Source organism: Nerophis lumbriciformis, linkage group LG19 (assembly GCF_033978685.3).
Source record: "Nerophis lumbriciformis linkage group LG19, RoL_Nlum_v2.1, whole genome shotgun sequence".
NCBI lineage: Eukaryota > Metazoa > Chordata > Actinopteri > Syngnathiformes > Syngnathidae > Nerophis > Nerophis lumbriciformis.
In genome coordinates, this window is record NC_084566.2 from 27,224,125 (window position 1) to 27,245,126 (window position 21,002).

The window sequence follows — 21,002 nt, forward strand, 5'->3', positions numbered from 1 at the left end:
GGGTATGGTTGTGTGTTTGGCATTTGCAGCATTTGTTTTTGATCTTGCAGCATTTGTGATTGCAGCATTTTTATTTTTTTGTTGCAATTGTGTTCTAGTGTGTTTGGTTTTGGCTCAGTACTGCATTTGGACGTTTGCTGTGCGTTTGCCCTCACCAGCCACCGTAGTTCAGGCCTCCTGCTGCCCAAGCTAACTTTTCTTTGTCCGGCTCATACAATTGCAGTGATCCAATCATAATCTTTTTTTAGACTTAGACAAACTTTAATGATCCACAAGGGAAATTGTTCCACACAATAGCTCAGTTACAAAGGATGGAAAGGTTAATGCAGGGATGAAGTAGACTAAAAATGTATCGTAGTACCTGGGGATGATGTTTGATAAGAAATTATCGAGTTCGAGCCCATTATCGAATCCTCTTATCGAACCGATTCCTTATCGATTCTCTTGTCAAATCCAGATAGGTTGTTGTATATGGAAAATACCCCACAATATTTGGTTTAACAAAAGCTCACTTTTATTTTATAAGAAAAAAATCAAATAAATAAATAAATATTGACTGTGAGCCCCCTAAACAAAATAAAAATAAAAATATTGACTGTTGTTACCCAAAGTATATTAAGTGGGATTTTTCAGAAAAACAAATATATACAGTAACACAAAAACAACCTGTCTCTGTGATCACTATAGGTGTATAAATAATAATATAGTGTTAAATAAAATCAGTCCCTTGGGCACAAAACTGAAAATAATACAGCTCTCCAAAAAGTGCACTTCTGCTGCTATTGGAACATACCAACTACACACACTATGACACTAAGAACACCACAGTCATCAATCAACAATTATTCCCCCCTTACATGAGAGCGAAGCCTGGCAATAATTGTATATTGCCTGTTCTGCCCTCACTATACGTGTTGAGGTTATACAGCTTGGCAGACAGCTAACAAACAATCCAAAGCAGATTAATCCATTTAGGCTATTTATTGTTGTTGATCTTGCTTTGTCTTTTCCTATCTTTACTTTTGTCTTGCACTGGACTGTTATTTATTTATTTTTTTTAAACTGAAATACACACAATGACAAATGTATAAGCTATGTGATTCAATTAACATACTGAAATGTCCATCCAGCTACAATCGGGCAGAAGGCGGGGTACACCCTGGACAAGTCGCCACCTCATCACAGGGCCAACACAGATAACACATTCACACACTAGGGCCAATTTAATGTTGCCAATCAACCTATAATACACAATATGTAAATATTAGCTTCAAACAAATATACAGTACTATTCATCAAACAAATACTTCTGAGTGTTGAAACTATTTCGATGGTGGAAATATACGATGGACAGCCATTTTAAGTCCTCAAAACATCCATTGAAACAGTGCACAAAATCGTTTTTCAATAAGCATCTTAGTATCAAACTGAACAACTTTCCACCTTAATATTGAGTTACATAAACAAGTTAAACAGTTTACTTACAGACTTCTCTTTTCCAAGGCTTGTAAGAGCTAACACAACTTGTCTACTCCTCAACTGTCTCAACCCGGAAGTGCCCAAACTAGTGACGCGTAGTATTTTCATATCGCCACAAGGTGTCAGTAAGAGTCTACAATCAAATGGGCATAACATTGCAGGCCCCACAGGGCATTTCCTGTACGTGGGAAGGGATTCGTTCCCAGGGATTTGAATAAAGAACCAACTCTTTTTCTTTACTATAGTGGCCTCGATAACGGGAACCGGTTCTCAAAAAGGAATTCCATGGAATCGGTTCTTTTCTTATCGAACAACCGGGAGAACCGATTTCGAACATCATCCCCAGTACCGTATTTTTCGGAGTATAAGTCGCACCGGAGTATAAGTCGCACCTGTTGAAAATGCATAATAAAGAAGTAAAAAAACATATATAAATCGCACTGGAGCCCGGCCAAACTATGAAAAAAACTGCGACTTATAGTCCGAAAAATACGGTAGTACCAATATAACATATAACATATATGTAATATTTACATATTATATATACAGTATATATTACATACTGATATATTATTACATTATATTATATTTTTATATAATATATATAACAATTACCGGAAAAGGGTGGAGTGCCATCTCCGGGTTGGGGAGGAGATCTTGCCCCAAGTGGAGGAGTTCAAGTACCTCGGAGTCTTGTTCACGAGTGAGGGAAGAGTGGATCGTGAGATCGACAGGCGGATCGGTGCGGCGTCTTCAGTAATGCGGACGCTTTATCGATCCATTGTGGTGAAGAAGGAGCTGAGCCGGAAGGCAAAGCTCTCAATTTATCGGTCGATCTACGTTCCCATCCTCACCAATGGTCATGAGCTTTGGGTTATGACCGAAAGGACAAGATCACGGGTACAAGCGGCCGAAATGAGTTTCCTCCGCCGGGTGGCGGGGCTCTCCCTTAGAGATAGGGTGAGAAGCTCTGCCATCCGGGAGGAGCTCAAAGTAAAGCCGCTGCTCCTCCACATCGAGAGGAGCCAGATGAGGTGGTTCGGGCATCTGGTCAGGATGCCACCCGAACGCCTCCCTAGGGAGGTGTTTAGGGCACGTCCGACCGGTAGGAGGCCGCGGGGAAGACCCAGGACACGTTGGGAAGACTATGTCTCCCGGCTGGCCTGGGAACGCCTCGGGGTCCCACAGGAAGAGCTGGACGAAGTGGCTGGGGAGAGGGAAGTCTGGGCTTCCCTGCTTAGGCTGCTGCCCCCGCGACCCGGCCTCGGATAAGCGGAAGAAGATGGATGGAATTACCATGTACAATACTATAGTATATGTAACAGCTGCAGCAAAAAAAAAGGGCAGCATTAAATAGTGAGTAATATTTTATTTAATTGTATTCCTCTTTATTCCCCCCATGCCCTGTAGAGAAGTAGAATACGGTTTCTAACGCTCTTATTGTCTTTTAACACTCATCCCACTTTTTGCATCACTATGCAAATCTACCTGCTAACTCCTCATTAGATCCTACATGCTGCATGGGGATGGACGCTTGTCTTACAAGTTGTGTGTGCTCTGTGTTGATTAGGTGTTTCTGCTTCATGGATGATATCCACATTATGTATCACACAAAGTGTATCTCGCACGCTTGCCACGCGGATGCTAATGGGTTTATCCAGCTGCACCGCCCCAAATGGGGGATTTGTACTTGTAATGCTCATGCTGTGTCAGTTGCATTATTGTTGGATCCTTGTCAATATGCCGCGACAGTTTTGAGCACGTATTTGCAGAAGTTAATCTCCTGCCGCAGCCGAGAGAGAGCCAGACAGCAGAAGCTGGCTCCAAAAAGACAAGATGTTGTAGTTAGTCGTGTTATTGCATGAGTCCATCCTCCCCAGAGAACTTTATTAGTTTGCTGGGAAAAAAGGGGGCTGAGGTATTTCACGGCAGAGAGTCGGAATGCAATAAAAGTTCTTGTTCCTCCGCCATTGACTTAAATGTCCTCTCAGCTGCCAGTGCACAAGTCATAGCAACATGTGATGGACCGGAGCAGATGGAGCTAGCGAAGGATCTGTTGCTCCAGAGTGCTGACAAGCCAACATAAGGTTCCATCTGGGCATACTGTATAGGACATGAGCTCGCACCGCCTGGGCTTGGGGGGGGGTTCGAGGTTTAGAGGGGGATTTTCTGCAAACCATCCAAGCTGTAGGGGGGTTACTTCATCTGCAGCCAAATGAGAGGATTAGGTGATGGAGCCGTCAGAGACAGTTGAGCCTGCATTAAACAGGAAGTCCTAATTAACACATCACAATGTTCAGGTGTTTGAAGATGGATGGCGCATAGAAATAAGATACGTGGGAGGGCGTAAAAAGATACTTGATGACTCTCAAAGGTGTATTTATTGTACGTGACACAGGTTTTTTCGGCGCTGTCCTTTTTAAACGTGTCCACCTCCTCCTTCCAGAGCCCAGAACATGTTCCGTCAGGCCATGCGCTCGCCGGTCATCATGTTCCACGTGGTTCCTTCGTCCATGAAGGCCCATTACGAGCATCTGTCCCACGCCGAGAGGAACCCCGCGTATTCCTCGGGCCGCTTCAGTCCAGACTCCATATCCGGTGGCATGGATCACGCCGCCCCTCACAGGATGTCCCGACACGGCTCCCAAACAAACCCACACTCTCATCCTCATCCGGACCAGACCGATGGCTACCCGCCCTCAAATCACCCGACCGTTTTTGCCGCCAAGCCTCCCACTGGTCAGATCCACTCACCTCAGAGGAACTCCACGCCGACCCCTAGTGGATACAGCAAAAAACTGGGGAGGAGGCTTAACATTCTGCTGAATAAAGGTAAGATTGACGCATACGCCGCCTTCAGGTGAGTCAGAATAATGTCTGCCTCACCTCCTGAATTTTCTTTGCAGTTTTTAATTTGGTCAGCAAAAATATTGATACATTGGTCACACTTCTATTAAAAACATTACACATATTTGCATACTTGCCAACGCTACCAAATTTCAGTGCCCCTCCCAAAAATCTCCCGGGGCAACCATTCTCCCGAATTTCTCCCGATTTCCACCCGGTCAACAATATTGGGGGCGTGCCTTAAAGGCACTGCCTTTAGCGTCCTCTACAACCTGTCATCACGTCCGCTTTTCCTCCATACAAACGGCGTGCCGGCCCAGTCACATAATATATGCGGCATTTACACACACACAAGTAAATGCAAAGCATACTTGGTCAACAACCATACAGGTCACACTGAAGGTGGCCGTGTAAACAACTTTAACACTGTTACAAATATGCGCCACACTGTGAACCCACACCAAACAAGAATGACAAACACATTTCGGGAGAACATCCGCACCGTAACACAACATAAACACGACAGAACAAATACCCAGAACCCCTTGCAGCACTAACTCTTCCGGGACGCTACAATATACATCTCCCCGCTACTCCTACCTCCCCCAACTCAACCCCGCCCCGCCCACCTCAACCTCCTCATGCTCTCTCAGGGAGAGCATTTCCCAAATTCCAAGCTGCTGTTTTGAGGAATGTTAAAAAAAATATTGTGACTTCAATAATAAATATGGCAGTGCCATGTTGGCATTTTTTTTCCCATAACTTGAGTTGATTTATTTTGGAAAACCTTGTTACATTGTTTAATGCATCCAGCGGGGCATCACAACAAAATTAGGCATAATATTGTGTTAATTCCACGACTGTATATATCATATCGGTTGATATCGGAATCGGTAATTAAGAGTTGGACAATATTGGAATATCGCATATCGGCAAATAAGCCATTATCGGACATCTCGAATAATTTTACTTTCACTTTCATTTTTTTATCTAAAGAGTTTGTCTCGCGCTTGGGAGACATCATGAAGGGAAGAAAGTTCACTAACAACAACAAAAGGGATGTTCTTCCTCAGTTTAGCAATGCACAACTACGTATTCCTCCATTTCATGCCCGTCTTTTTTGTACAATATTAATTAGAGATGTCCGATAATATCGGCCGATAAATGCTTTAAAATGTGATATCGGAAATTATCGATATCGGTTTCAAAAAGTAAAATGAATGACATTTTAAAACGCCGCTGTACGTAGCGGTACATACCCGGTAAAACACGGACGTAGTGTAGTATTCTCTGGACTGAAGCTGTGGGCCTTCATTGTTTTTGTAGCTGTTGTTTTGAGGCATGTTTAAAAAAAATAAAAAAAATAATGCACTTTGTGAAAGTCAAAGTATAGTATTTCCCATAGTTGTAGTTGGTATTAGGATTATCTCAGGGAGAGCTTGTCCCAAATTCCAAGCTGCTGTTTTGAGACATGTTAAAAAAAATAATGCACTTTGTGACTTCAATAATAAATACGGCAGTGCCATGTTGGCATTTTTTTCCATAACTTGAGTTGATTTATTTTGGAAAACCTTGTTACATTGTTTAATGCATCCAGTGGGGCATCACAACAAAATTAGGCATAATAATGTGTTAATTTTACGACTGTATATATCGGAATCGGTAATTAAGAGTTGGACAATATTGGAATATCGGATATCGGCAAAAAAGCCATTATCGGACATCTCGAATAATTTTACTTTCACTTTCATTTTTTATCTAAAGAGTTTGTCTCGCGGTTGGGAGACATCATGAAGGGAAGAAAGTTCACTAACAACAACAAAAGGGATGTTCTTCCTCAGTTTAGCAATGCACAACTACGTATTCCTCCATTTCATGCCCGTCTTTTTTGTACAATACTAATTAGAGATGTCCGATAATATCCGCCTGCCGATATTATCGGCCGATAAATGCTTTAAAATGTAATATCGGAAATTATCGGTATCGGTTTCAAAAAGTAAAATGAATGACTTTTTGAAACGCCGCTGTACGCAGCGGTACATATCCGGTAAAACACGGACGTAGTCTGGTATTCTCTGGACTGAAGCTGTGGGCCTTCATTGTTTTTGTAGCTGTTGTTTTGAGGCATGTTTAAAAAAAAAAAAAAAAAATAATGCACTTTGTGAAAGTCAAAGTATAGTATTTCCCATAGTTGTAGTTGGTATTAGGATTATCTCAGGGAGAGCATGTCCCAAATTCCAAGCTGCTGTTTTGAGGCATGTTAAAAAAAATAATGCACTTTGTGACTTCAATAATAAATATGGCAGTGCCATGTTGGCACTTTTTTCCATAACTGGAGTTGATTTATTTTTGGAAAACCTTGTTTTTGATTGATTGAAACTTGTCTTAGTAGATTGCACAGTACAGTACATATTCCGTACAATTGACCACTAAATGGTCCACGTTAATCAATTCATGGTAAAGTTACATTGTTTAATGCATCCAGCGGGGCATCACAACAAAATTAGACATAATAATGTGTTAATTTCACGACTGTATATATCGGAATTGGTAATTAAGAGTTGGACAATATCGGAATATCGGCAAAAAAGCCATTATCGGACATCTCTAATACTAATCATTTATGGGAGTTCATCATAACCACAAAACGTAACATTTGGGACCGCCTATGGTATGAAGCAACAGGCAGATGTTGAGGTATCTTTAAAAGATTACATTTTGATAATAATTCCAGTGTGTTGCCTTTGACTGACAGTTGGCAGAGGTGGCGCTCACCTCTGCCAACAGGAAGCCAGGCGTCGGGGGCCAGAGAGCTTGTTGCTAAGCAGCGGCTGGTCCCTTTGTGCTGTCAAGATGCCGCAGCAAAGAGGCTGACAGGACCGCACCATATGCCTGAGCAAGTTTTCACCCAAATCCACTTCCTCTCGCGAGGCGTAGTGGAGCATAAATCATGAAGCACACAGCTGGTTGTTGTTGGAGCTTTTTTTTTTTTTTACTCCCCCTTCGCCCCTCCCTGAGCCCTCAAATCTCCTTACATGCCACCAGACCTGTTGTACCAGCAGCCAAAGATGGTATCTTCTCTTGTTGCGCCTGCTGTTTGCTTTTGTCGAAGCAGACGTCAGCGGAGATTAGCGGCGTCTTGCAAGAGACCGCCTGGCTCGTCCGCGTCGAACGTAGCGCCGACTTAATCCCACAGCTTTAAGCGTGGCTTTAAAACATCCGCCTTGTTTTTGTTTCAACCGTCTCCTGGCAAAATGTTTAAAAACTCCGTCGTAGCAAAACAAATTGTTTAGGTGTGTTTCCATCACGCGAATGGGCCTTTTCGGAGAGCCTCCTCCCTGTTGAAATGAGGCAGTGCTGGAGTGTAATAGTTCACCCTGTGGGCCTGATTTTCTCATCAGCGTGGAAGATTAGAAGAAAAATAGCTCCTGTGTTCTCCTTCGGTCAGACGGGCCGCTGGGATTAGTGCACGTTGTTGTCCGACATTATGTGTTTACAGTAACATGGCAGACTTTCTCAGCAGATCTCTCTGACATAACAACGCAGACACTTGATCAGGGTTCGCAAAAGCATTTTATCTAGACCAGGGGTGCCCACACTTTTTCTGCAGGCGAGCTACTTTTCAATTGATCAAGTCGTGGGGATCTACCTCATTCATATATATAATTTATATTTACTTATTTATGAAATATATGTTTTTGTTAACAAGTTAAAGGTGTTTAATGATAATGCAAGCATGTTTAACACATATAGTTAATATTGTTAACAAGTTAAAGGTGGTTAAAAATAATACAAGCATGTTTAACACAAATAGTTAATATTGTTAACAACTTAAAGGTGGTTGAAAATAAAACAAGGATGTTTAACACATATAGTTAATATTGTTAACAACTTAAAGGTGGTTAAAGATAATACAAGCATGTTTAACACATATAGTTAATATTGTTAACAACTTAAAGGTGGTTAAAGATAAAACAAGCATGTTTAACACATATAGTTAATATTGTTAACAAGTTAAAGGTGGTTAAAGATAATACAAGCATGTTTAACACATATAGATTCCTTTCTTTCATGAAGACAAGAATATACGTTGGTGTATTACCTGATTGTGATGACTTGCATTGATTGTAATCAGACAGTGGTGATGATAACGTCCGCATTTTCGAATGAAGGAGAAAAAAAGTCCTCCTTTCTGTCCAATACCACATGAAAGTGGTTGGTTTTTGGCATCTTATTTGTCCAGCTTCCGTACTCCTTTGTATACACTTGACAAGAAATACATTGTCGGCAAACTCCGTAGCTTGCTAGCTTGAGCACGCCAGCTTTCTGAGACTCTTATTTTGGTAGCGCAGGCAGGATGAAGCAGAGCTTTTATTGTGCAACTGTGCAGTCGGTCTTTGGAGTTTTGACGACAGGTACGGCGCCAGAGTCTGTTGAAATAAAGTGTTTCTCGCCTTCCAGTCGGTAATTTTAATGAGCTGGCAGCAGCCAGCGTCATCTCAGAAGACCCTCGGGTGCCGTGAATGTCAATCAAGTGACGAAAGTGACGTCATAGTAAAGATTTATGATCGCTCATTTTTAGGACTATTTTTTTAATGCCTGGCTGGTGATCGACTGACACACCCTCTGAGATCGACCGGTAGATCGCGATCGACGTAATGAGCACCCCTGATCTAGACTGACCATACATCCTCTTTTCCCCGAACATGTCCTCTAATGCGGGGTGGCTGTCCGGGCGGGGTTTCTTAAATGCCTCAAGTGTTCGGCATTTTGAATCAGGGTTGCGTGTATTTTCAATGTACGTCCAGGGTTAAGAATAGGTTAAAAACAAAACAAATTGTGAAGGTGTGCGCACGCAGCAGGCATTCATGAGGGAGGGACAAAGAGAGCGAGGGAGTGGATTGATTGACATACTTGCCAACCCTCACGATTTTCCCGGGAGACTCCCGAATTTCAGTGCCCCTCCCTAAAATCTCCTGGGGCAACCATTCTCCCGAATTCTCCCGATTTCCACCCAGACTACAATATTGGAGGCGTGCCTTAAAGGCACTGCCTTTGCGTGCTGGCCCAGTCACATAGTATCTACGGCTTTTCACACACACACAAGTGAATGCAAGGCATACTTGGTCAACAGCCATACAGGTCACACTGAGGGTGGCCGTATAAACAACTTTAACACTGTTACAAATATGCGCCACACTGTGAACCCACACCCAAAAAAGAATGACAAACACATTTCGGGAGAACATCCGCATCATAACACAACATAAACACAACAGAACAAATACCCAGAATCCCTTGCAGCACTAACTCTTCCAGGACGCTACAATACTTAATGGTTCTTGGACTACAATAGTAGTTGATGTGAGCATGCGTGTGCAAAACGTAAAAATCATATACGGTTAATTGCAACACGTTTTCTCAAATGGAATTATTGCATGCTGAAATGAGAACTTTTCTATTGGCACAGGTGACAGCACATGATATAAATGTTTTTTTTTACTTGTTGGAAAGTAGTCATTGAAGATGTGCGCTGCCTTGTGTGACGTCATGTCACTTTTTACAGTCAGTACGTTTCTATGCAGTTAAGTTATGCGGAAATGTAAATACAGTAGAAGAGGAGAATTGTACATGCTAATAAGTTAGTTAACTTTAAAGTTCCGGATCTAACGTCATACCACTGGCCAGTGTTAATTTTGATAGCAGATTTTCATTTAGTTTTGGTCATTTTTAATCATGTAAATTCATTTAGATTTAGTCTAGTTTTAGTCGACTAAATTCCTTAACATCTCAGTCGACTAAAATTACGGGAAATTTTGTCGACTTTTCAACATCTCACCCAAGTTAATTGGGCATACATGCACGCACCCGCCCCTCCCCCAATCAACGCCTTCACCACTGCTTAATTCCTCCGGGGTTGTGGATGGCTGAGTAGCGCTTTATAGCGGCAAAATTCCTAGCGCCAACACTGCTGTCAACAGAGGAGAAAAAATGCTTTATTTAAATAAATATATTATTTATAAAGCAAGTTCGAGTATCATTGGCAAATTTTCACCGAGTCCCGGCCTTGGCGTGCTGCCCGCCTTGTCACGCATATATGTGTCCTCTTTTTGGGATTTCACAATATGGTCAGCCTAATTTTATCAGAATCTAGCGGTCAATCATCCATCACGTGGAACAAGAGTGACCTCTTCACTGGCTACTGATAATAACGGACACTAAGTCCAACTTGTTGCTTCCCAACATTAATCATCAACTTGGTGATTGAACGCACAAATACAGCAACAGTCTGGACAGGATGTAGACTTAATCGTAATTTCCTGCTGCAAATTCCTCTCATAATTGGTTTGTTTATCCCTCAGCAGTGTTGATGATCTTTGGATACATCTGTGTGCTACCGTTAAAGATTTATATACGTCTTCTCCTCCTTCATTTCATAGGATAGGAGAGGATAGACTTTAATTATCCCACAATGGGATAATTATGTGGTTGCAGAGCAGATACAAAAAGTCCACACAAAAGATTAAAAGAAAAAGAAAACAAGTGGGAAACATCAAAGAACACAAAGTACTTGAACAGACTTTAAAAAAAAGCACAGAATTGATGCAACAAGCTGCCAATTCAGCAGCACTATTTCTACACACAGCTACAAAGTAAAACACAACCAAAAAAATCAAACATTGAGCAATAAACAGAGGTGGGTAAAGTAGCCAAATTGTACTCTAGTAAGAGTACAGTTACTTTAGAATAATAGGACTCAAGTACAAACCCCATTTCCATATGAGTTGGGAAATTGTGTTAGAGGTAAATATAAACGGAATACAATGATTTGCAAATCATTTTCAACCCATATTCAGTTGAATACACTACAAAGACAAGATATTTGATGTTCAAACTCATAATTTTTTTTTTTTTTTTTTTGCAAATAATAATTAACTTAGAATTTCATGGCTGCAACATGTGCCAAAGTAGTTGGGAAAGGGCATGTTCACCACTGTGTTACATGGCCTTTCCTTTTAACAACACTCAGTAAACGTTTGGGAACTGAGGAGACACATTTTTGAAGCTTCTCAGGTGGAATTCTTTCCCATTCTTGCTTGATGTACAGCTTAAGTTGTTCAACAGTCCAGGGGTCTCCGTTGCGGTATTTTAGGCTTCATAATGCGCCACACATTTTCAATGGGAGACAGGTCTGGACTACAGGCAGGCCAGTCTAGTACCCGCACTCTTTTACTATGAAGCCACGTTGATGTAACACGTAGCTTGGCATTGTCTTGCTGAAATAATATAGCATAGTTTCCTTTAATGCCAAACAAACACATACCAATCGTTGGTTAGAAGGCGATCGCCAAATTCGTCCTCGCTTTCTCCCGTGTCGCTGGCTGTCGTGTCGTTTTCGTCGTTTTCGCTTGCATACGGTCCAAACCGATATGGCTCAATAGCTTCAGTTTCTTCTTTAATTTTGTTTTTGCTACCTGCCTCCACACTACAACCATCCGTTTCAATACATGCGTAATCTGTTGAATCGCTTAAGCCGCTGAAATCCGAGTCTGAATCCGAGCTAATGTCGCTATAATTTGCTGTTCTATCCGCCATGTTTGTTTGTATCGGCATCACTGTGTGACGTCACAGGAATATGGACGGGTGTATACAACGATGGTTAAAATCAGGCACTTTGAAGCTTTTTTTAGGGATATTGCGTGATGGGTAAAATTTTGAAAAAAACTTCGAAAAATAAAATAAGCCACTGGGAACTGATTTTTAATGGTTTTAACCCTTCAGAAATTGTGATAATGTTCCCCTTTAATAGTAACAGTAATTCAGTACAGTATGAGTCATTTGGAATTGTTAGTTTAGGCCTACTATTTACTGTTGCGTGGATGTCCTGATGATTAGCCTGCAGATGCCTCTTAAAGTCGGTTGAGAAAAACAAGCCAAAGGGTTTACAACGTATCTTGTTTTTTTACCATTGCGAAGGTAAAATGTCTCCATATGCCTTCTCTATCTTCCAGGTGTAGAAGACATATTGAAATGATGTGTGTAACAATACAGTAGGGATGTAACGATATAATGATTTCGTATCACGGTTATTGTTACGAAAACTAAAATAAATACATGTTTTGAGTTTCTTATGCCTCACAGAAGTGTTTTAGTCTTTATGTTGTCTCTGTTTTTATAGCTAAACCTTTATTGTTGTACTGTAAATATTGGTTTGTACTAGAGATGTCCGATAATATCGGAATGCCGATATTATTGGCCGATAAATGCTTTAAAATGTAATATCGGAAATTATCGGTATCAGTTTCAAAAAGTAAAATGTATGACTTTTTCAAACGCAGCTGTACGCAGTGGTACACGGACGTAGGGAGAAGTACAGAGCGCCAATAAACCTTAAAGGCACTGCCTTTTGCGTGCCGGCCCAATCACATAATATCTACGGCTTTTCACACACACAAGTGAGTGCGTACATAATTATGAAATTACCAAAAAATATTGTAATATAAGAACTGCCTGTATGTTTAGGATTATGGTGTACTGTATCATACTGACCACTGTTTTTACTGTAGTGCAGCCACTTTATGTAGCTGAGTGTATACTGTTGAGTCAATGGGGCCGCCTCCACACAGGAAGTCCCAATAAAATCAGCAAAATGACAAATGGTCCCTGCGGTTAAGACAGTTTCTGCCTGCCAACCTTTTGTTTACTCTTCAGTCTTAAGACGGTGGTGTGAATGGCTCCCTGCGCACTGCTTGTCGTTATTGTCAGAGCTGTACTTTACATCCGGCGACAGCTTATGTTCGATTATCTTCATCACATCTTGTCCTGCAGGACCGGAAGGACTCGGCTTTAGCATCACTTCACGGGACGTCCCCATCGGCGGCTCGGCGCCCATCTACGTGAAGAACATTTTACCACGGGGAGCTGCGATCCAAGATGGGCGCCTCAAGGCTGGGGACAGGTTACTGGAGGTAAGAAAGACTTGTTAATCGTGTTTGTAGATATCTTATTTGGTAATAAAGGAGTAAGAGTCCCTCAGTCCAGGGCAGGGGTCGGCAACCAAAAATGTTGAAAGACCAAAAATACAAAAAACAAATCTGTCTGGAGCCACAAAAAATTAAAAGCAACATGAAGGCAACACATGACGTAAGTGTCTATATTAGCTATCATAGCCTACTATCAAAATGACTATGTGTCGCAGGCTGAAGCAAATCTTCGTTGAAATGTATATTTATTCTACACATTTTTACAACATGAGTAAATCAGAGGCTACTCAGAAGGTGAGATAACTCCTGGAAATGACTGGCTCTTAATGGCCAAAGGTATAATAGATGTGTGTGTCCAAGTTAAAGTAAATGGCAGGCTGTCTTCTTTTAATAGATTTATTACAATCTTTGGCAAGCTAGGTAATGTTTGCTGTGGTCTGGAACAACATGGCACATAAACAACATCTATCAGAAATGCAGCCAATATTACATACAGATAATGTGTCATGAGACATGCAAATATAAATGATATACAAAGAGGATAAAAGTAAAGGATATCAAATGAGCTCAAATATACCTCCAAATGAGGCATAATGATGCAAAGGTGGACAGGGTGAAAACCTTTAAATTCCTCGGGACCCACATCAGCGAGGACCTCACCTGGGATCACAACACCCAACAAACAATAAAGAAAGCCCAGCAGCGACTGCACTTCCTAAGAAGGCTGAGAAAATTTGGCATGCCACCCAAAATTCTCAGCAACTTCTATAGAAGTACGGTTGAGAGTGTCCTTACCAGCTCAATCACGGTCTGGTATGGAAACTGCACTGCTAAGGACAGGAAGGCACTCCAGCGAGTGATTAAAACTGCTCAGTACATATCAGGAGCAGCCTTCCCCTCACTACAGGACATGTACTCTATCAGGGCCACCAGGAGAGCACACAACATCATAAAGGACAGTACACACCCCCAGCACAGTCTCTTCAGCCTCCTACCATAAGGCAGACGATACAGGAGCCTGAAATCCAGGACTACGAGACTGACAAACAGTTTCTACCCACAGGCTATCAGGCTTGTGAATGCTAACTTGTGAATGCTTGCCCCTCCCCCGTTTTACTTTTGTCTTTTTGAACAAAAGACAGCTACCATGACCACCCCCGAACTGTGAACCATCACTGTAGACACTTTTCACCTTTGATCACTAAAGACACTTTAACTGCAGCTGTGACCAAACGTCACCTCCATATTTATACTGTTGACTGTCAATCAGAATGTGCAATAATGTCATGTTACTTACTGTGCCTTGTATATACATTTTTATTGTTATTTTTTTATTTTTAGCTAAGTACCGTGTGACTTGTTGAAGGGTGGACTAGCAAAGTAAGATTTTCATTGTACGGCAAACTGTCTGTTTAACTGTGCATATGACAATAAACAATCTTGAATATGTACATACAGCTAGCCTAAATAGCATGTTAGCATTGATTAGCTTGCAGTCATGCACTGACAAAATAGGCCTGATTAGCACTCCCAACAAGTCGATAACATCAACAAAGAGCACCTTTGTGCATTCACGCACAGCATAAAACGTTTGGTGGACAAAATTAGACAGAGGAGTGGAAGATTTTACATGTAAACAAACTGTTGCGTCAGAGTCCAAATGTTTCATCAGTGAAGCATACACACAAACATATTAAACAGTGGGCTTTCTAACAATTGGGAAGGTTTGTGGCATGTTTGTCCTCAAACAAAAAACATACTGAAACAAAACAAAAAAATTCCCCCCATATTTTTCCATTTTCAATCCTTTTTTAAAAAAATGCTCCAGGTAGCCACTAGGGCGGCACTAAAGAGCCGCGGGTTGCTGACCCCCGGTCTAGGGTGTACTGAAATTAGCTGGGATAGGCTCTAGCTTACCCGTGACGCTAATGGGGATTCGTGGTGTAGGAAATGGATGGAGCAGTAAGAATTGACAAATGTTGAAAGGTGATCGCCAAAACAATGTTAAAAACTATTTAAACTATGTACAAAGTCAAAACAGCAATCATATAAGGCTAGCGTGCCATGTTTATTGTTTATTGATTATTGAGGATCCCCATTAGCCGACGCACAAACGCCAGGCTAGTCTTCCTTCAAAAGTTCAAAAGTAAAATATAATACACAGATCCAGTTACAAAACATACACAAGTCCTATTACAAATAAAATAAAGGAAAAAGGGAAAAAAAAAGAAAATTCTCAAAATAATAAAATAAAATAACAGTACAGAGATACAGTTACAGAACATACGCAGATCCAGTTACTGTATTTTTCGGACTATAAGTCGCTCCGGAGTATAAGTCGCACCGGCCGAAAATGCATAATAAAAAAGGAAAAACAACATATATAAGTCGCACTGGAGTATAAGTCGCATTTTTGGGGGAAATTTATTTGATAAAACCCAACACCAAAAATAGACACTTGAAAGGCAATTTAAAATAAATAAAGAATAGTGAACAACAGGCTGAATAAGTGTACGTTATATCAGTGGTCCCCAACCTTTTTGTAGCTGCAGACCGGTCAACGCTTGAAAATTTGTCCCACGGGTGGGGGGACATTTTTTATTTTTTATTTTTTTGGGTTGGTGCACTAATTGTAAGTGTATCTTGTGTTTTTTATGTTGATTTATTAATGTTTTTAAATTTATTTATTTATATTTTTAAATTTCTTGTGCGGCCCGGTACCAATCGATCCATGGACCGGTACCGGATCACGGCCCGGTGGTTGGGGACGACTGCGTTATATGAGGCATAAATAACCAACTGAGAACGTGCCTGGTATGTTAACGTAACATATTATGGTAAGAGTCATTCAAATAACTATAACATATAGAACATGCTATATGTTTACCAAACAATCTGTCACTCCTAATCGCTAAATCCCATGAAATCTTATACATCTAGTCTCTTACGTGAATGAGCTAAATAATATTATTTGATATTTTACGGTAATGTGTTAATAATTTCACACATATGTCGCTCCTGAGTATAAGTCGCACCCCCGGGCCAAACTATGAAAAAAACTGCGACTTATAGTCCGAAAAATACGGTACAATAAAAGAAAGGAAAAAGGGAAAAAAAAAAAATCTGAAAATAAAAAAAACAAACAAACATGTGGTTCCTTGGGGGGGCGAGATTTTATTCATCTCCTAAGAGAAATTCAGTTAGTGAGTCACAGAAGAACTGAGAGCCGCAGGTTACGTTGAAACGTGACATTAAAGCACAACGGCTGACAGGTGTCACTGTGCCCAGGTGAATGGAGTGGACTTGAATGGGCGGACCCAGGAGGAGGTGGTGTCAATCCTCAGGGCCACGCCCATGGGGGGCTCAGTGGGGATGCTGGTCCTTCGCCAGGAAGATACGTTCCTCCTTCGAGAAGTGGTAAGTACTCTACACCTTTGCTGCTCAGCAACTCTGTTAGCAGCATGTTGTGTTCAACTCAATCATGACGCATGCAGACTGACGCCCCCTTCAACCCCTCGCCCCCGCCCTCTTTCCTCTTTATTGTAACCAAGCTGCTGCTAGCCTGGGAGGAAACTGTTTTTGTCTCCTCATCTCTCATCGCCTCTATTGCCTTCCCTCCATTTCTGCCAGTGCCCCATCTTTGGCTACTGTCCTCTCACTTTGCGAGTGAGCCTCCTCCGTCTTCTCTCCTTTGAGTTGACGTGCGTGTTTGAGTGTGTGTGCAGAATCAAGCGCACAACTCCTAAAACTCCACTTACTCTGGTTCACTTTTTTTTTTTTAAACGTGCACAGGGCCAGATGTTAGAGCTAATTGCCTGTGTGGCAAATGAGATGTGATGTCCCGCACATCTGCTTACATCAAAGTTGGATTAATAAGTGAGCTCGTAATTACACAGACAAAAAAAAGAAAAAGGAAACACTAAAGTGCAAGAGATGATTGAGAAGTGCCGTCTGTTGGCAAACTCTCCTCTCTGGCGCCAACTCAAAGCTTATTAAGTGGCATCGTATCGCCAAGCAGACTTTAAGTCCTATTTTCTCTCGTTTATTGACATAAAAAGGTCTGAACCAGCAGCCTGCAGGGACATGGGTTGCAAAAAGCAGCCAGTAGTGCCAATCAAAGGGCTTATTGGTGACAATTATGGCTGTTCGGAATGCATAGCAGGCATTTGACAAGAGGAAGTGACTTGTGGAGATGAGAGCTGGGCGTTAAGTGGGCCTGGGCTGATTAAATAATGAATACAAATAAATACAATAATCAAACAATATTTGAAAATATATACATACAACAAACTAGGGCTGGGCGATATGGCCTTTTTTTAATATTTCGATATTTTTAAGCCATGTCACGATACACCATATATCTCGATATTTTGCCTTAGCCTTGAATGAACACTTGATGCATATAATCACAGCAGTATGATGATTCTAAATATGCTCATTTTAAACTTTCATGCAGAGAAGAAAATCACAACTAAGTCAATTTACCAAAACTGTATTTATTAAAGTGGCACAAACATTCATGTCATTTCAAAACAGAAAGTGCAAGATTGTCAGAGACATTTTAAAACAAGCTATTAGTGCACTTTTGTGCATGATGTCACTAAGATGACATAAAACAACACTAAATTAAAGTGCACTTTTTGTACAGAACGCCACTACAATAGTTTAAAAACATTATGTCACACAAGATATTTCAATAAGTGTCAAATTAAAAAAATGTGTTCGAATAGTGTTCGTCCTTCGCTATGTGGTAGGTTCCTGCGGACTTTTTGATTGATTGATTGAAACTTTTATTAGTAGATTGCACAGTTCAGTACATATTCCGTACAATTGACCACTAAATGGTAACACCCAAATAAGTTTTTCAACTTGTTTAAGTCGGGGTCCACGTAATCAATTCATGGATCTGGAAATGTTTGCCTCTGCATTTTGATGGTGTGGGCGTGTGGCACCGGAGATGTTGACATGCGGAGTAAGCACTCGTCATTCTCTAGCAGGTGACTTTTCAAATGATGCTACATATTAGCAGTAATGTTATTTTTTGTAGAAACGCTTTTGCCCCACACTTGACAAATTACGGTTATCTGTTCGACATATTCCCACTTGAAGCCAAACCACCGCCAGACGATGGACCCCCTGCTGTTTTTCTTGGGAATTAATTCTTCCTCCATTTGTTACCAGATTCGCACCTTCTTTCTCTCGTATTACCACTCCCATCACAGCTAACGTTACCCATGCCGCTACCCCTCTGCTGCGCAAGGGCGTATACGTATGTAAGAAGGTGCGCTTGTCTGTCTGTGAGAAGGAGAGACAAGACAGAGTGGGAAGAGCCTGTCGTGTAATGCCAGCATCTAAAAGCAACTGCGTGAGAACGTATACTCAAATATCACGATATAATAATTATCTATATCGCGTATATCGATATATCGCCCAGCCCTACATACAACAAACCCTTTATTTATTGAATCAAAAATATTCAAATTCAATTATTTGGTGTATTTGCCAACAGCTAAAATGATGTACAAAGCACACTATAATGTACTACCCAAGAATGTACAATAATTAAGAATAAGAAGAGAAATATAACCTTAGAGGAAAAACTAACTTAAAACATTTGTAAGCACGTACAACACTTGAAACCTGTAGCATATCAGTATGTGGAATTACATTATGGAATGGATTGAGCGAATAAGTCAGACAATGTACTGATATGATCCACTTTAAGAAGCGATTCAAATTAAAAGTGCTTACAAAGTACAAAGAAGAATTTTGAGAAACGTCATCAACCTTATTGAAAATGAAATATTCCTCATCTCAGTATGTTAATCATAACGGACCAAGAACTGCTGTAATACCAATTCACTGATGTAAATTGTTAAACAAGGAGTGAACATATGTCTTAGAAAGTGTTCTGAATTGGAAAAGGGGTAGGATTAAACAAGCTTTGCATGTTGTAAACAGAAATGATATGCAAACTATATAATGTATCATATTGTAAATGTATTCACGATCGGTATATAAACTCAACTCGAAATAAATTTGATAACTTTGCCGTCATCGATAAATTGCCATGTCCGTGTTTGTTTTCTTCGTCTCTCATTTCCACACCGCAAGATGGTTCACTCAGTGCATCAGTCTCAGCACCTGAGCATGTTTACTCAATAGCAGAATTGAATGAATCCATCTTTGTCTCAGTGGGTGGAGGCGAGGCCGCTTGCTCACACACACACACACACACACACACACACACACACACACACACACACACACACACACACACACACACACACACACACACACACACACACACACACACACACACACACACACACACACACACACACACAGGATGCACGGACAGAGAGCCTCGCTAGTTGCTAGTGATAAGCACAGCAGAGTAACAACACTTTGGTGGAAAAAAGATGATTGCAAAGCCCAATGGCCAGTGTGGGAATTATTCATCTTCAAACTGATTTTCAAGATGTTTCTATTTTTATTTAAGTTACATTTTTGCGAAGCGAGGTTAACAGTGTATTTTATTTGTATTGCTTGTTTACTTATTTAGGATATTTGAAAGTTCTTTACCTTCCAATTAAAATAGTAAAAAAAGAATCTATTGAGAAATAAGTTTATTGCGTTTGAAATACTTGCGTTATTGTCATTGTATATTATGATTACAATACTGCTTAATTTGGTTTAAAAAGAATAATGCTAAAAATTAGAGATGTCCGATAATGGCTTTTTTGCCGATATTCCGATATTGTCCAACTCTTAATGGTTACAATGTGTGCAATACCGATATATACAGTCGTGGAATTAACACATTATTATGCCGAATTCTGTTGTGATTCCCCGCTGGATGCATTAAACAATGTAACAAGATTTTCCAAAATAAATCAACTCAAGTTATGGAAAAAAATGTCAACATGGCACTGCCATATTTATTATTGAAGTCACAAAGTGCATTATTTTTTTTAACATGCCTCAAAACAGCAGCTTGGAATTTGGGACATGCTCTCCCTGAGAGAGCATGAGGAGGTTGAAGTGGGGTTGGGGGGTGGGGTGTATATTGTAGCGTCTCGGAAGAGTTAGTGCTGCAAGGGGTTCTGGGTATTTGTTCTGTTGTATTTATGTTGTGTTACGGTGCGGATGTTCTCCCAAAATGCGTTTGTCATTCTTGTTTGGTGTGGGTTCACAGTGTGGCGCATATTTGTAACAGTGTTAAAGTTGTTTATACGGCCACCCTCAGTGTGACCTGTATGGTTGTTGACCAAGTATGCATTGCATTCACTTGTGTGTGTCAAAAGCCGTAGATAATATGTGACTGGGCCGGCACGCAAAGGCAGTGCCTTTAAGGTTTATTGGCGCTCTGTCCTTCTCCCTACGTCCGTGTACACAGCGGTGTTTTAAAAAGTCTTACATTTTGCTTTTTGAAACCGATACCGATAATTTCTGATATTATGTTTTAAAGCATTTATCGGCAGACATCCCTAAAGAAAATAATATAGTTTATCTACAATGATTTGTAATAATTTATCAGTCAGCAAAATGTATAATCAGCCCAGGCCTAGCATGAAGTCTGCCTTGTCACCATCTCATCATCAGGCGGCAAAGTGTTTTTACAGAGGAGGGGAGCACTTTTACTTATTACATGAACTTTCCTGCCAGTCTTTTTTTTTTACACTTTACTAC

At 40.8% G+C, this 21,002-nt stretch overlaps 1 protein-coding gene across 4 annotated transcripts in view; it reads left to right on the plus strand.

Moving 5' to 3' along the window:
• pard3ab (par-3 family cell polarity regulator alpha, b) overlaps nt 1-21,002 on the plus strand; it is a 427,849-nt gene that overhangs the window by 202,906 nt on the left and 203,941 nt on the right. For all 4 annotated transcript variants that reach the window (XM_061979076.2, XM_061979077.2, XM_061979075.2 and 1 more), the window contains 3 exons: nt 3,926-4,311; nt 13,156-13,295; nt 16,599-16,727. In XM_061979076.2, the coding sequence (XP_061835060.1) occupies nt 3,926-4,311; nt 13,156-13,295; nt 16,599-16,727 (655 nt within the window). The remainder of the gene's footprint in view (nt 1-3,925; nt 4,312-13,155; nt 13,296-16,598; nt 16,728-21,002) is intronic.